The sequence below is a fragment of the Megalops cyprinoides genome, chromosome 11 (genome assembly GCF_013368585.1).
Source record: "Megalops cyprinoides isolate fMegCyp1 chromosome 11, fMegCyp1.pri, whole genome shotgun sequence".
Classification (NCBI taxonomy): domain Eukaryota; kingdom Metazoa; phylum Chordata; class Actinopteri; order Elopiformes; family Megalopidae; genus Megalops; species Megalops cyprinoides.
In genome coordinates, this window is record NC_050593.1 from 30,842,622 (window position 1) to 30,860,441 (window position 17,820).

General features: G+C 41.9%; 1 protein-coding gene across 3 annotated transcripts in view; it reads right to left on the reverse strand.

The window, feature by feature from the left end:
- mylka (myosin, light chain kinase a) overlaps nucleotides 1-15,884 on the reverse strand; it is a 65,449-nt gene extending 49,565 nt beyond the window's left edge. Inside the window, exons 1-3 of one of the 3 annotated variants that reach the window (XM_036540128.1) lie at nucleotides 15,712-15,884; nucleotides 15,514-15,606; nucleotides 4,691-4,832 (exon numbers count right to left, since the gene is read on the reverse strand). In XM_036540128.1, coding sequence (XP_036396021.1) covers nucleotides 4,691-4,828 — 138 coding nt within the window. In that variant the 5' untranslated portion in view covers nucleotides 4,829-4,832; nucleotides 15,514-15,606; nucleotides 15,712-15,884. Of the gene's footprint in view, nucleotides 1-4,690; nucleotides 4,833-15,513 lie in introns of all 3 variants that reach the window. The other 2 variants (XM_036540127.1, XM_036540125.1) reach the window with 2 other exon arrangements.
- Between the last annotated feature and the right edge of the window lie 1,936 nt (nucleotides 15,885-17,820).

Genomic DNA, 17,820 nt, shown 5'->3' on the forward strand with positions numbered 1-17,820 from the left:
GGAAAAACAAAATATTTATTAAAATGATCAGAGGTGGATAACCCCTTTGGCCATATGCGTTCTTCTTGAAATGCTAGGACATATATTTGATTAATGCCACACTGCTCCGAGCAAAAACAGAGAATATTCTGGCCTTGGAGGGCCCTTGGACAGTGGTCAGTGGAAAATCCACCTAATGTGATTTTGGGCAGATAACTCACTGTGTGAGAGCTGGTTCTGTTCGGAGATGAAAGCTACGACCTTTTGTCTCTTCAAGGTCTGTCAGTGAATATGACACAGACTTTGAATATGAAACAGACTTTCCATCATTCAAATCAGTTTTATCCATCAAGCCATTAAACACATTTTTAATTTTTTTTTTTTTTTTTTGTAAATTCAGGGACTTGAGAAAAAGAAAATACGTAGTAAGTCTTGCATTATCAAAAGTCACAATAAGCATTTACTATAATGGACTTGATGCAATCAAAGTAAACAAATGAAATCAATGTCAATCCCTAAGCATATTTTAGTTAAAGATTTTTTGTCTTATTTTCAAAAAACCTTATATTAATGTACATAGATGAAATTTCTGTTTATATAAGATACACATACTGCAACTTGGTCTTGTTGACTGTAATTTGAAGTAGTTTATTCCCATACAACTGTGTGACAGATGCAAAAATTCCATATTCTGACAAAATAACTTCATCACATTATCTAGCTAGCAAGCAATCATTTGTTGACTTTACTTGGAAAGCCAGACAACTAATGTTTTATCACCTTTAACAAAACTGTTGGTTGGCAATGGTGTCAAGTTATGTTTAGTTACACAGTTGTGCAATGACAGTTTATAATGTTAACCATGAGTTTGCTGTTGGTGGTCAATATTCAGACATTTACTATGACTGTGTGTGCATCCAAATGCACAACAGTGAGTTTCCATCATTTTTCCATCATCCACACATTTCACTTAAAAACCCTTTACTTTGAGTCTGCCCATTAAATAGCCACAGAAATCCACACAAGAGTGCTTCACATTGAGACACAGCCTAGTACAGTGACCGCAACTTGAAGGACTGCATTAAAAGGTCTCAAAGACCCAATTTGCAATGCCAGAATGACTGCAATGTACTGTAATATCTGCACATATCCAGCTCACAATAAATGTAATCAAAATACTAGCCTAATTAAAGCTTCTTTCAATGTAGAAATACATGTCTAAGTGCATTAAGTCTGCCAGCGATGACTGCCTCAAACAATCAGCTTTAAATTCCAACAGCACAGCCACGGCTCTTAATTCTGGAAGAAATCTCCAAGCTGCTGGAGAATCATCCGAGCAAAACTCGGGCTGTCTGAATTTCGCTCCCAAGAAATACCTCGGGAAGCTGCAAGTCACAAGGTGAAGGTATTTTAATCCCTGTAAAAAGAGTGAGTCGTACATCAAATGGCCTGCGCAGATCTCAACCGAATCGGACTGTACTCTCTAATATGCCAGCAGTGGGTGTGTGCCATTTGGCTCTAAAATTAACCTACGGTGCTGCGAATGGATCAATGTGCCTGCTTTATCATCCCTCGTTAACAAGTGAGCAAGAACACGAGCAAAAAAGCTATATCACTCAAGGCCACAGCTGTTTGTGTTTGATTTAAACTTGGGGTGGCGTACACTGGAAAGTGTCAGAGATCGAGCTATAACAGGGAAACTACTTGCTGTTTACGTACGCCAGTAAATATTAAGGGTCCAGACCTTCACACATTATGATAACAGTGAGACAAAGCAAAACATGGAGCCCGTGGTAATGTTATTGTTGGGACGGCGCACGGCGCAGGAATGTCCGCATGAGGGAGGCACAGATGTCTGCATTCGAAATATAAATAATGCAATATTTATGCATACTGTTAATCTGCCAAAAAGAGCAACAATATCAGGCACGCAGTCCATCAGAAGTATTACAAAAATTCAAGTACCTCTATTGCGCAGGAAAGCTTCGCAAATCAATTTGTTACTTTAATACCGGTTGAATGTCTTCAGCGCATCTGCCAATTCTAATACCATATTTCTTAAAGATGAGGATACACAGTATTAAATTGTAGTTTGTCATATATTCTTGGATTTTACTTCATCTACATTGCTCATCCTGCACTGGGGATGAGAATTATTAAATATTGCCTGGGGTGAAGTCAGAAAGATGATATTTGCTTACTTGCAGTCGTGACAGTTATCAGTACTGCGATCCATGATGCAAACATAGCATAATCCCCCCTAACCTCACAGTTTTACACACCAGTCAGCTGATCTGGCTCCAGCCGACTCCTTATGTTTTTATATAATGCGTATGTAATCAAACACAAAGGAGAAATGCACAGGAAAGCCAACTGTGTGAAAGTTCACAGAGCAGCGTGCCCGGTCACAGGCCCAGAGCTCTAATGATTACTCTGCAGTGCGCCTCTGTTCGTGATAATTACACTCGTGGCAAACCTGCAATTTTCTAACCGTTCCCCGATACCAGCGCTTTTCTGCTGCTTCACTCGGTTCACTTTCCACCGAAAATTTCCAGATTCAGCCATTTCAAATCACAGCCTCAGGTCCTGGGGTCACTGATAGAAATTGCTTTCAGCAGCCATTTTTCATACCATCTCTATAGCTCCAGAGAAATACGATGACCTAACTCTTCACCGGGTTTTCACATCAGTAGCCTTTACATTACCACAGAAGCGTGTATCTGACAAGTGATATAATCTGAGGGGCTCCGTCGGTACATAATCTCCTTACATTAATCAGGGAAGCTTGGTGACGATTACCATTTTGGACATACTGCATTACAGAGGGGAAAGGGAGGAGGACACTTTGCTGGGAAGAAGCACGAGATGGAAGAGATGCCCCATTGTGACATCACACCAGGTGAGCTGTGGCAACATTCACCTGTGATTTGACTATGTCTGACAACACAATGGACTTTGTTTGACAGTAATGATACAGTCAACCTGAGAGGCTGTAATCATGTTCCATGGTAGCTTTAGCGGCAACATACTGAAGAAACAAATTGTGGTGAAGTTGTGTCTTAGGGATACACATTTCAAATAAGCTGATGGTTGGATATTGGCTCCCATAATAAAATCACCTCAAAGTATTGTCTACCACTCCAGTTCTTTCAGTGTAAATAATGACTCACTGCAAAGAGACATGTATTCATATACTTCCGGGCAAAAGTTACTTATATCAACAAGGCTAATTAACTTCAATTTCGAAATGGGTTCTTTTGCTTTCCCTCATGAATATTGATTGATTTTTTTTGCCATTATTTGTCCATTAACTGGCATTGGAATACTGCCCCAAGTGATCTCACAGTCAGATATTCAGACAATGTAATACTTTGCCTAATGTTATAACCACGACAAAACCTACGATGCAACTCAAATAAAACAATAAACTTCAGAAGTTATTCCGAGCGCTTTCACAGGATTCCATATTTAAATTCCATTGTGACACCAATAGCTCATCAACCTGCTTCCAGCCTCATTCAAATTCCTTTCACAGGGAGCCGTTCCGGAGTGCGCATCCACTGTGTGTCTCTGCATCAGCGGAGTTTAAAAATCCATGGCCAGGTTTGAATGGGTTCTGACAGAGCGTCTGTCTGGACACGAAGCCAGCCCCCGGTTCATTTCCCCAGTTCCAGGGATCTCTCGCTTGCTTCTCCTGCCGTTCCCCTGGCTCCAGACAACCGCAGCAGGTCGGCCTCACCATTTATTATTTCAATTTCCTCCGCTTTACACAGGGTGTTTCAGCAGGAGACCGCATGTGTCCTCGGGGCAGCCAGATCACTATGGTTCCTTTGAGCAGGCGGAACGGCAGCCAACACTGAAGCCGTTATGTAGTGTGGACACAACCCCTATGTAAATAATTTTGTCGTAAAAAAGCGGTCAAATATATTTTGGAGCACGACCTGACAAAAACATTGGTTCGGGGCTTGGTTTATTCGAGGCGTTTTGCACTTCAGAGCATCGGGACGTTGAGGCTCCCGCGGCTTGCTAATCGCGGAGGACGCGGTAGAGGAGCTATTTGGGACGCGGCTCTGACGCTCTGGGAGTTGTCCAACACAAGCAGCAGGGATATACGGGTTTTAAACACAAATCTTGTACGCTGTAAATAATGTGCGGTTACACTGACAGAGCGCAGTGGCTGACTGTCAGGAACCAAGCAGCATGGGAGTGCCACCTTCATGTGATGTAGTGAGTCTTAACCACAGCGCATATTGTGGGCCATAGACATCGCTAGGCCTACATTTAAAGTATAAAATTTTAAACCTTGGGTATACATTGGCCATTTCTGGCCAAACTGCGTAGCGAAGCCGGTCAAAGCACTAATGCTTCTGAATGCTCTAACAGGTTTGAATTTTCAACTACGAAGTCCTCGAGAGAGAGTCCTCCTGCCGACAGATGACTAAGTCCGCGCAGAGAACAGCAACACTGATCCGCCCTCATTAGACGGGCAGCTCAGCAGCCTCTTCGACCTTGGCACTTTGACTGGCTGTTGGCAGGGGTACAGGGGGCCACAAACGCCCCACTGACACATGCGCCAATAAGTGAGTTTCAGCACCTTTTCGCTAAACTACACTGCACCACGTACGATTCACACGCCAGGGCAAAGGGAGAGAGTTACTGGAGTTACTGTGGAGGAAAGTGACACGTGTCCAAGGTAGCCGGACCCTCCTACCTTCCCATCGATCCGGGCGACGCCCCCCTGGCTGACTCGCACGTTGCGGGGCGGGAGGGTGAAGGCTGGGGGCTCGCTATTTGGGGAACCCCTGGATAAGGTCAGGCTGGTCTTAGTCACAAGCTGGACATCCCCCATCGCTCTGTGCATGATGGAGAGAAAGAAAATGCAGGTAACAGTCATTAGTGAGACACTTCCATGTTTTTTTTTTTTTTTTTGAAAAAAACCCAACCTCACACTTTGCCAGTGACAGAAAGTGAGTGTCATACTAAGAGTAATTAAGCCCTGGTACCATATTAGATTCTGTCAATAACAATATCCACCATTTAACTGAGAAAAAAAACATAGTTGACAGGACTGAAAATTAATAATATTTTTAGAGGATGCTGACTGAGGGATCCACAGAGGCATGAAGACAACAGATGTTGTAACAATGCTTTTTGTCAGCAGAGGTCAAAGGTTCAGGCTGAACATAACACTAAATCTCCCTGCAAAAACAGGTGGATTTTTTCAGCACTTACTGTGCATAGCTGAATTGCTAGCTTAAGCATGATACGGTCAAAATAAAAGGTAAGAGATTGTGTGCATGTGGTTATCTTTTACTTAGAGCTAAGGTCATGACCACTAGAGTATTTAATTTTATAAATGCATCCTTATCTGTACATGAAATATTGTACATTTAAAAAACACTATTCAGGGATGTATCTTCATAATCCCTTGATTTCATGAGTTTTTGATGCTATTTTAGGCTTGTTATTACAATACCGGATATGATGTGTTTTAGACTGTCATACGTTTGTCATTAAAAACAGATTACAAATAAATGGGAGTTGCCTCCCCTGATAATATTAACCAAACACCCCCCCATCGTTATAATTTCAATATTGACTTCCACAGAACAAACCCTCACGGCCAGCATGTGGTCACGCAAAGGCAATAGCAATTAAATTAAGAACAAACAAGGACATTTCTCAAGGGGCTCAGAAATGTGTATTGTGCTGCCACAACTGTTCTGCAGACCGCTTCTCCACGAGGCCAGTCATCAGGCTGGAGCTAATCCAATCTGTAAATTTGGTTTCTTTAGCTTTCGCACTGGATTTGTCAAAACAGCGGGTGGACTCCAGCAGAGATAAAAGACTGTGCGACGCGCTATTGTTAGCAAGTTTGCAATTGTGCCTTTCTGCTCCCCAAATTGGTTTTCCTATCCCTAGATCACCTCAGGATGTTACCTGGCGCTCAGCCAAAGTTCATATCTTTGTAGTCTAACACCTGCTCTTTGCACTTTGAACTGTGAACTTGAATGAGGATCCGACCAAGGCATGTGTGCGAGTCTAGTACCAGTAAAAGAAACTATAGATCAGTACTGTATAGAGTCACAACACAAAAAAATAGTGGTAGCTCTAACAGCTGATACAGAGATTGACCTGACATTCAGAAAATTATGTCTGCCGCAATGCCACAGAAATTTCTGGACCTTGAATACGACCTAATCCTTAATCAGCCCAACCAAACCGCATTCAACCTCACTAATCCCTACCATATAAGTGCAATTCCATCCAGGTCTTAATCACCATCCAAACCCCTGCCTAGAGCTCGTTCATGCCTGATTCCCCCTAAAGACACTTAATATCAGCCTAAGATCTTCTTTGGTCTTCACGGTTATTTGAAACATCCTGCCCTGTTGAATGTTTTCTATAAATATGAATGGCTATCATCAAATTGTATTATAAAAGTGGCAGAAACTGGCAGACCATTTTGATCATGTGTAATATTATGACCAATCCTCTTCAAAATAAAACTATGTTATGCTGCTGAATGACTAAAAGTAAATCTAAATGTTATGGTGAAAAACTAGATCATGTTCAATAACACTGCATTATGCACAGAATGCTTAAATTTCAGTGCAATAAAATGAACTTTGATTTCAACTCTGTGTGCAGCTAAATGACTGTATGTAGACATTCTACGTACAGTAAGCTATGCAATTACCATTTGGATAAGGCCATCTACAGATAAACAATGCAACCCACTTTAATAAGCGGCTATTAATGCTAACCTTATGCTGACACGGTTTAATAAGGTTTGGTAATCATTGCACCATTTTGGGTTTCACTAAACCTGACTCTATAAAGAAAACACCAGGACTGCTATGCCATTTGATTCTGCTCAGGTGCCTTACTCAATCAAATGTACATGAATGCACCCTCTCATAAGGGCTACCCGATTTCACACAAAACTGGTTTGGCATGCAGTTTCTAATGCCAGTGTATCTGCCTATGGGAAGTGCGTATTTCAGCTCTCTCTGGCGGTCTAGCATAAGCGCTTTGAGCTATAACTCACTCCGCACTGTGTTTTGGCATCTGGCTGCTCCTGCACAGATGTGGTATGGTACCTTTCCCACCACCTGGCACATACAGCGCAGCACCGCCTAGGTGTTGACATGCTCCACACTGAAACCAATCTCTCATATCGTTAAAATGATTACAATATAATGGATTCTGCTTTTAGCTGGATGTGCCGGAGACATCTGTTGGGCTCATAACTACGCTGTAGTCTAATTTTTCAGCGTGGAGAAAAGTCTAGTCTAGACTGGCCTTGAGTGTATTTCCAGCACTTTGCAATTGATGTTATTTAATCAGTGAGGGAGTCAGTCATCTGAGAGGAATTTGTGTTCACTGCAAACAGTACCACAACACATTGTCCAATAATTTCTATTTGACTCAAGAAACAAAAATGGACCAATTGGTCTCCAGATTATCCGAATTATAAGTCAGTACTTTTGAATGAATGAAACTTCTTCTTTTGGTCATTAGACCTTCATAAGAGCATGCTCTCTTAAAGTATTTCTATCTGAACATTCTTTCTTCTTCACATGTTGGTTGACCGCACATGTTTTCCTGTGCATGTAGATCTTACCATCATAGAATCAGGCACTATCCCAATTAACCATTATTTCTGTACTCCACCACCAGAGATTGGTACTGATCACATTAATTAGCTTTGGACAATACAGTAAGCTATTTAATCATGTCGTAATAATGAATCATGAAGTGGTTTGCCACATTTGCCCTTCATAGTGTGTACTTTGCATTATGTGCATAAAATAAACTAACAGATAAAAATAAGGCAGGTAAAACATTGAAATGACACTGTCAAGTTTTTGCTAGCTAACGGAGAGGCTAATAAACTGACACGCTTTGCCCAGACTTCCTCTGATTCTGACAGCATTGATCGGGACAGCTGGGCATTGTACAGGAGTCTTACCACCTCCTGTGATTTCTGATTGTGTGTGACTATTTCAGGGCTTAGAGGAGCTCTCCTCTCCACCTCCACACTCATCCCTGTCTCGTTCCCATCAGCACCAACAGACGCCGGGCTGTGGCGGCACAGACGAGGAGGGCTAAGTCTCACCGCTCGTGCCACCCTCTGGCTGCACCTCCAATATGACATTATCAGACCATAGTGTGGGTGAGCACTACATGGAGGAGGAGTATTCCGCTTTAACACTGGCCTCGGATCAGAGTCAGAGAGGCAATCTGCCCCTGCCTCTGCTCTCTCTGCCACTGTCTCTGCCCCGCACCCCGATGGCCTGAATACCGCTGCTAGCTGATGTGAGAAGGACCTGAAACAGAGAGGCCTGCCAACTCCCACCTCCTCTCCACTGGCCGTGTAATCCGCTTGCCTTTGCTACGCTTGTCTTCCCTTGTTTGCACCTTCCTCTTAATGTCTCAACATTCTCAAAGGATATAAAATAGACTTTTTCCCCCGAGCAAGCATGTTGGCAGAACACTAAAGACAGAGGATGACACAAACACAAACAGTGTGGTACAGTGAGGAGCAGACATAGTAACCCAAGGGTTGCCAGTTTGAATCCCAGGTGGACACTTCTGTTGTACCTTTGAGCAGAGTCTGTTGTACCTTTGAGCAGGGTTCTTATCTTGAATTGTTTCAGCAAACTATCCAGCATATAAATGGATCATGTCTAAAGTATGTAAGCCTTTCTGGATACGGCTATCTAGTCTCAACTAATACAAAGTGACAAACTAAATTCATTAGTGCTATCACACCATGTAGGTGCTTTTCCAAACTGCAACTACCAATGAGAACATTTTACAAGTGAAAGGGGTAGGTAAGGTTGTGTATTTCTGAGACTCGACTCTCCTGGTCTCAGTCTGCCTGCACAGTAGGAGAAGCCTGCTGCAGCCAAAGACCTGCTTCTGCTTAGAGTTCAGAAAGCCTGGTGCCCTTCTGGAGTTCTGCCACCGGTTAGCCTGGGGCAGTGAGCGTGTGAGTCCAGCACTGTCTGCACAGAACAACGGAGTGAAGTATACAGGGAGCGGAAGTCCAGCTCCTCTCTTTACAGACAAATTGCATGCAAAATGCAAGTAAAACGTTCAGTAAAATGTACGGAGACTGAGTCCAGCTCCTGTTTTTACAGACAACAGAGAGTGCAGAAAATTTGAGTATGATCAGTTCAACACAATGCACATTAGGTATTGCAACACAGTAAAAGTAATGTCTCAGTAACAATAATGTCTCTTTTTCATACAGTATGCACATGATGGAATAGGGTATATTCCTATTTTTATGCCACATGTGGCACAAGCTGTCTATTCATAAGCCATGAAATGAAAAAAACAAATGGGATATGACTCGTCATTCCTCAAAATGATAGCAACACACATTGGAAAGTCAGTGTTTCTGAACCAAGTCCATGCCTTCGTCTGACATTTTTATGTTGAGTGCATCAAGGACACATGGTACAAATTAAAAGCAAAACGCTGGGTTTAATTTATAGGGCTCTCTGAAGTTCTAAATCAAAGAGCAGCTTAAAAAACTCTGTAGACAAATTGGAAGAATGGAATGTAAACAAATGTTTAGTACATTAAAATTAATTAGAGTGGAGTGCGGTTACTGGTTAATAAGTTGACTGTAGCCTTCCCATCACCCACACGCCAACAGCTACCATGATGCGTATCTGAGAAAGCACAGTGCTGACAGGAAGTGCACAAGGGAAGCTCTTTCCGCTTTGTGCGTTTACTGGAAAGACGCTACAAAAAAACACTACAGGTTGCCATTCAATGTCAAAGCCCTATCTGCAGTGTTCATGCATCAGCTGAAAGAATCACATTTTTTCATCACACTGCCCTTAGCGTGCTTCTTCGGAGCTTTAATGACCAACTTCTCAAGACTAAAACTGAACTGTGTTGATTCTGATACCAGTAAAGTTCATTTTAACTCCGGAAAGGCAACATAACAATAAAAACTGGACCGTTGTCAACATCTTATTGAGGTCACAAAATCCGATTAGAGGAGAAAATAAATGATTTGATCTAATTAAGTTGAAGATATAAAAAACAAAACATGAATCATTTTGTTCCTGTGAGAATCGGCTGTCCTCCCTAATCACACACCAGAAAGATTACTCCTAACAAGCTACGAGGACACGCAAGGTCATTTATCAACAGCGAAGATATGAATGAGCCATGGTCATTGTGTATGAGAATACTTTATAACAGAGCACTTTCTTTTAATCTTCCAGAGCATTACATGCACGCGATTATACTGCCCTTTGCTGACTGAAAATAACACAAAGTCATTATCAACAACCCACAGGCAGATCGGTGCTCTATAACTCCATTCTGGGAGCACTCAGATAACAGTCCAGCGTTGGTGTTGTATCAGTTCACTCTTTACCAACCACACTGTGGGCCCCAACGTGTGTTTGGTGATGTCAGTATCACTGAAAGTAATCATGGCAGTGAGGTGTAATCAGAATGGGAAAGAACTTCAGTTGTGTTATAAACATACACACACACACACACACACGCACTCAAACACACACACACACACACACACACACACACACGCTAAAAATGCAACCTGTGTTTTGTTCAGGTCATTCACAACTACTGCTGACCAGTGCACCTGATTTCAGACCAGCACTTGCAAGATTCATTAAATAATATTATAATATAGTTCTTTATATATAATCTCTTGCATACATACTGTATTTTGGCTTAGGTTTAAGTATGTATTTGTGAAACAATATGTAGAAAATGTCTTGTGTATCTGATGTTTACTCATTTTTAATTCGCAGGTACTTAACTAATGCACAAACAGGTTTACACAGACACAGCATTTTCCCAGATGGTGCAACATTCAGCGCTGGTAGATTTCCAACAGCAGGTCCTTATTTTAATTCCCAGGGACGTCTCTCTGGAATGCATACGCTACGAGTTTTTGTTAACTTGTTAACTTTTCCACTGACACTCAGTACATCTGTTGCATTTGCTTTAGTGAGAGGCCCCAACAGTTTACACGGCCGAGAGGTCATTTACCGTAACAGGGAGAACACTGCTGTGAAAAATAAGCGATTGGACAGTCTGATAACATGCCTATCCAGTCACAGGTTAATAACCTGAAAGGCATGCCATTAAGATGTGACACATATACAGCCTTGGCGTATCTCATCAGAGAAATCATGACCCTCTGCTGTGGTGAGATAAACCTTTTAACCCGTGGTGTCAAGGCAGATAGTGTGTGACAAAGGGACATCTAAGAAGACAGGTGAAAATGGGCAGCGTAAGATATAAGGAATGTTTAATGGCCGCTAAAGAAAGAGCAAACAACAAAGAACCAATGAATTAACTGGATTTTCGGAGGAATGCTGGACACATTTTACCCATTACCTCTTCTCTCATTAAACCTCAATGCCAAAAGCAGGTTCCCTCCTCTGCAAAACCAAGAGCCAGTCAGTATGTAATGGGTGCTATACCAAATTAAATTACATTCCTTCAAGGTCTATGTGTGTGTGTGTGTGTGTGTGTGTGTGTGTGTGTAGAGAGAGAGAGACAGAGGGAGACAGATAGATAGGCAGACAGTGCATACTCACTCACACACACACATACACACACACACGCACACATGTTTAAGCAGGTGTTTCTTTTCTTCCACAGTGTGAGATGTGTTTGTTGTGCTATTAAGAAAACATAAAAAGGGAGCAGGGTCCAGTTTACTTTTGTCTCTCATTTGGTCTCCTCATTGGAGTTCATAATCTTTACCGTTCACTACCACCACAGTAGCGTTAATTACAGCAACACAGCCGCTACGGTTCTGGCGGGTATCCCATCCGATGTCACCATCAATCAATATAGTGCCTAACAAAACGAGAACCAGAAATATTTTCGCATGTTTCCAAATTCCAACCAAATGTTCCCAAAAAAATTAAAAATAAATGTGCAATATCAACCATCGGTCCATGTGAAGGACTCTAAATCAGACATCTATCCCAGTGGACCTGCTCAGCTTCTTTCCAGCTCTTTTTTCGTTACTTTTTATGACTTCAAAGCTGAGAATTTTCCAGTCCTTCAGAAAAAGTGTAGAAGAGCCAGGAGCTGGATCTCACATTAAAGACCATGAGGGATACCTGGACTAACATGCAGTGAGGTTCATTATTGCAAAAATGAGACCCTGATGGTGATGTCACCCTTAAAATGAGCTACCGCCATTAAAGTACTTGCTACTGCCACATGGCTTTTTGGCCCAGTGGTGTGATCGCTGTCAGCGATCACTGAATAGTTTTAACTGGGTATCTTGCAGTGGTGTCAAAATGTTACACCTTTGCACTCCTTGGATTGAGTAACATAAATATGAAAAACACAAAAAAAACTGTTATTATCTTTACTGGATAAACACTTTGCTTGACAAATAGGTCATATTTCGTTTTGACAGACCACCATAGAATAAACAGAATTACCCACTTCAGCCCTTGTGTTGTAATGGCACTTGGCTTGTGCTTGGTCCACATCTACATAAACACTGAGTAGTTATCATTGGTTTATTACTTTCTTACACAGTTTACATGTGCATATGTGTATGCATATAACTTACGGGCAAGGACATGGGCCACCATTGTGTGCTGTTAGCGCGAACTCTCTGCCAAGCGTTATCATAAAACCACTGCTTTGGTCTTTTCCCTTTTTTTGCTCTAAACACTGCTTTAGCATATTATAACTACCCGTGTCACACCATGAAACATATTAATACCCCTCCTCCCGTCCCCTCAGGCTGGTGGTGCAGCTGGGATCATATCAGCCTGGTGTCACTGCAGGGGAATGCTGTTTACTGCTGGTCCTGCGAGGCTCAGCCCTTCAGCTCCAGTCAGAGATAATTGGTACACAGGCGGAAATTGTGGCTCTGCCCAGAGCTAGGGGCTGGAAACACATAGGAAACTGAAGGGCCAGAGATAAGAGCATTGCTGCTGTCACTTGGTTAAAGTTTATTTAAACTCTAAAATACCAGCCCAGTGAGAAATGTGACAAAGCCACTGTTTGCGTTGCTGTTAGATAAAGGTAAAAAAAAAAAAAAACCTACTGCAACATCTGCCTGTTTTCTAGAGTGAACATACATGCAACATATATATGTATCTTCTGACATATCTGACTTTTGGGGTGACAATATAGCATAATGGCAAGGGGAACGACATAATCAAAAGGTTGCAGGTTCAATTCCCCGCTAGGGCACTGCTGCTGTACCCTTGGGCAAGGTACTTCACCCAAAAATTGCCTCAGTAAATATCCAGTGGTATAAATGGATAACATGTAACAGCTGTAACCTATGTAAGTCACTCTGGATAAGAGTGTCTGCTAAATGACAATAGTGTAATGTTATGTATCTATGCAAATGTTATCAATCTCTATCAACCAAAATTCTGAATAATGCATAAAGCAAGTGTCTGGGTTTGAATTCCAAACGTACTAACTAACTAAGGTTCTATCAATAACACTTTTGTATTATTTTAAACCTTAAACCTTACAAAACCTTGAACAACTGCTAAAACGCCTGTATGGATCGTATGCAATTTCCTTTGGTAAAACCCGTGAAAGTTACACCCACAGTTAGAGTCTGCAAAAGCAGGACTGGCAATTAGGAGTAAATCAGAACGGAATTACAGACAGAGCACGGTTAGGATCAAAGGGATCCCTGATCAGAGACACCTTCCCGAATTTCCCGGAGAAGGTTAAACCAACACGGCTCATGTGCGCCTCGCGGAGAGAGGGCTCCGGCTTTGTTCAGGGCAACTTTTCGGAGCTGCGGGCCAGCAAATTAACAGCCTGCCAGAACGCAGCTGGGGGAAAAGGGGGATTCTGCAAGTGCCGTGTTACCATTATGGATTACCAGTTCAATCATCTGTATTTAATTGCTCTTGGCTGTGCGGCTACGGGACTGATTTATATCCCCGGCTCATTTGTAGGTGAAATTTGGGCTTTTCGCATGCTCGGAAAGAAAAAAAAAATTCGCAGGGCTAAATAATTAACCAGAGAGGGATTAAGAAAGAAGACGTTTGTTCTCCCGGGTACGAGATCGGCCAACGGGAGGGATCCTGATTGTTTTTAAAGTGAGGTGGTCCAACACCCCTGCACCCGGCCAATTAATCAGGTTCAGGCGCCTGGGCATTGTTTCGTGTGTTTATGTTTGGGTCAAGGGAGGGGCCTGTTTAATTTCCGTCAGTGCCCCATTTCAGCCCAGCATTCGGCACAATTAAAGCTTCGATCCAACGCGGAGCTTAAACAAGGGAATTCGTGCCAGCACATTTGGATACTATCTGTACAATAGGGACGCAGGCTGAAAAAAAAGAAAAGCAAATGTCGGGGGGAAAGTACAGTGAGGAGAAGACAACCAAGAAGACATCCTGGGGAGAGAATAGAGTTTGTGAGATTTCTGAGTAGTAGTGATGCGCTAAAAATACAATGATGTGTGTTGGTATTAGAGGTGTACCGCACAAAAAGATGCCTCAACATAAATATAAAAAAGAACTCTCAAAGAATGTGAGGCAGGAAAATGTCACAAATGGTTTCAATTCACCATTCCCTGAGCTGACTCTTTAGAAATATGCAGCCGGAGGTACAGTATTAGTGTAACAGTAGTGTAAAGACCTTATCTGGAGTGAAGCAAAAGTAAAGCTTGTGACCTCTTACACAACTCTGAGAAACATAGACTTTTATCATTTTAAAAGACGTTTTAAGCACAAGAACAATTGATTAATTATACATTTCAATTAAATACAGCGGTGCATGACTAGTCATGTCTGAAGTTTGCGCCATGCCACATACTTGACGCGCATGACTGAAGGCGACTGAAGGCAATCTGTTCAAACACCTTCAGAACAATTATTGCACACCTCAAGTTCCACCAAAACGGAACCAAGATATCAGGGTTACATTATGGATAAACAGTAACCCCATAAAGTTACCATAAACCCAACAGAGTAATACAGTGTGGTATTATATTATAATTATACATATTCATTCATTCGTGAAAACAGTTTGTGATGCATTATGAAAAGTCACTTTTCAGGAACGTATCAACATTTTACACATTTGTATTGCAGCACAGGGAAAGGACCAGTGTATAACTGAAAATCAAGTCACAGCTTGGGAGTCTAGGGATCTTTGATATACTGAAAAATTACAATCGGGCAATTACAAATATGTGACTTTATCAAGCGTTGCGCTTCGCGCAATTTCCAGACATAGAGTTCGAGTACTGTGTAAAAGCTGACACGTGCGTCCAATGAGAGTGGGCTAACAGAAAACATATAACTACAGTTGTAAAAGTAAGTCTACCCAGTTCAAATTGCACGACTACATTTCTGAGTTTACCGATGTTTCTTTGCAGTCATGAGTTCAGATTTATTACAGTGACTTGTAATCTGTAATATGCTATAGCTGCTGAAAAATAATACAGCCTTTTGTCATTCATTTTATAATATACAGATATCTAGATGTTTAACATAGCAGGAATCGTTCTGCTGCACCTACCTAAGCAGTACGTTGATGGGTGCTCCAGGAAAAGTAGAATAGTAGCGTCAACAACCTTTTCTGCTCCCAGTTTGGAATCCAAATTCTCCTACTCTGAAAGAAACGATGTTTTTGGATTTTAGGGAAGTGAAACACGATTCCAGGAATACAGATTATTAAACGTCCGGACGTGTTACCGTCGGCCTTATTTGGATATACTTTCAATTTTTTTTTTCCTGTCTGTTGAGTTTGAAAGCTTGCTGGCGTGAATCCTAGCAACACATGTCAGCGACCCATCAGAGAGGTCCTGCGATTCAGACAGCAAAGGGGGAAGGTCTAGAACTGAACAAGCCTTTCTTAAGTGGATGTAAAACGTGCGTGCATTTGGGCAGTTTCTTTTTTTCTTCTATCGAGATCAAATGCATTTTGCAATCTGCTCGAAAATGTGAGCCACTGATTAAATAAACCGATGTGCATTTACACAATAGCCTACCCTCATACGTCCTGATAAATAGTGACAAATGAATTCATCACATTTAAATTGTTCTACACATGAACTAGTAGACTAACCTAAACTGGCACACGACCTTGTATACCGCATAACATTATACAATATATAATTGTCATAGGAATGTTTTGTCCAATCGAATTTTAAACAAGAATTGCATGTTTATATTGTTAAAGATAGGTGCGTATTGTCTTCTTTAAACATTATGGAACGATTTTTAATGATACAACTTTATATATCTTCACCGCATTTAGTCGGAAGGCATTCCTATGTCGAATATAGTCCGCTTTTTTCTGCAGTGGCACTTTTTCAACACTAGCTCACAATAAATTGGACAATTCCCCATTCTCGAGGTCTGCCCGGAGAGGGGTGCTTTTGAAGTTTTGTATCTGGAAAAAAGAAGACTGAGTCTGTGTAGCTTCCGTGATCTTCTTCTGATACCCCAAGCTCTGGGCATAGTACCATATCAGAGAAAGAATGCTTTTGCGTGGGCTCCACTGTAGCCGGCAGAGCACCTGGCCAGATTATCCCAATGCCTCGCGCCTGTTCGCACCCGCTCGCGCCCGCATGATTTACAAGCACTGGCCTGATACCATCAGCAAGACGCAAGGGCTCACACTACCTGCTTCAGTTTAAATCTCATTGAAAAGGACAACTTCGTGATCTGGCCGCCCACCAACCTTGTCATAACACGCAATTTCTATGCCACAGCTACGTTTTCCATGTTTCGAACACCCAAAGAGAAAAACAAAACGTTATTGTTTTGCCCTCGATAATGCTCTAATATTTCTAACTAGCAACATCTTTTCTGCAACAGTTCAGTCGATATATAACACACCAATCTGCTTGTTTTGCTTGCATGCACGCCTGGTCATTATGAATGATATATTTCTCCGAACAAAACGCAGGCCTATAGAATGTTGTGAAAAATATGTGTTCCAACAGTTTCCTGGACCAATGTTGCACCAGGACTGTTCGGCAGACTGCTGTAGCATGTGGTTTGGTCATTTTGCCGGTATGGGATTTAAGTTAAGAGCTGAATGATATAAACACCTGCCGAGTCTCCTGGCTGTCACCGCGTCCAGCGCAATGCATTCGTTGGCTTGCAGCTCGTATATCCCGACCTGTCAGCGCAAACTGATGGTGGCACAATTTCGGAAGCGCCATAAAAAATAAAAAAAAAGAAAAAGAAGCAGGAAACTACAAAATGGATGTGCGGCATGGAAAAACATTATCTAAGCAGATGTATTCAAGTAAAAAAAAAAAACAAACAAACTGGCAGAACAGCAGTGAAAGTGTCTGGAACATCTGTCTGTCGAAGCAAGATCATAGGCTGCAGATACATGAAAGAGCACTGCGCCTTTTTAATCAATGTACCCGTTTTTATAAGCTCGACTTCTCTTGATGTCTGTGGGCGATGATCATGATCTATCCTAAGACGACCTCGCCTCCTTAATTCACAAAGGTTTAATTTGTGAATGATGGAAGTGGGGTCGTCTTAACCACCTACTTTTAGATCTTGGACTGGCAGAAGATGCAAAGTCACAAGAAAAGAAAGTTTTTGTGTCATTTTCAGAAGTTTTGTTTCTTAGGTGAGACAAGAGCTTATAAAAAGACACAAAGCTCCACCCTCAACCAGGTGGGCGCAGTCTGGAAATCAGGTGATCCAGTCAGAATACTATTACTACCCTCTGGTGGTTATAAGAAGGGCTGCAAGGAATATCTTTTCACTTCATTATAGTATATGATCGTGAAGTGATCTTAGTGTTTAAGGTGGCTGAAGCTGAACCACGGCCTGTCAGTCTCAAAGCAGAGGTGTG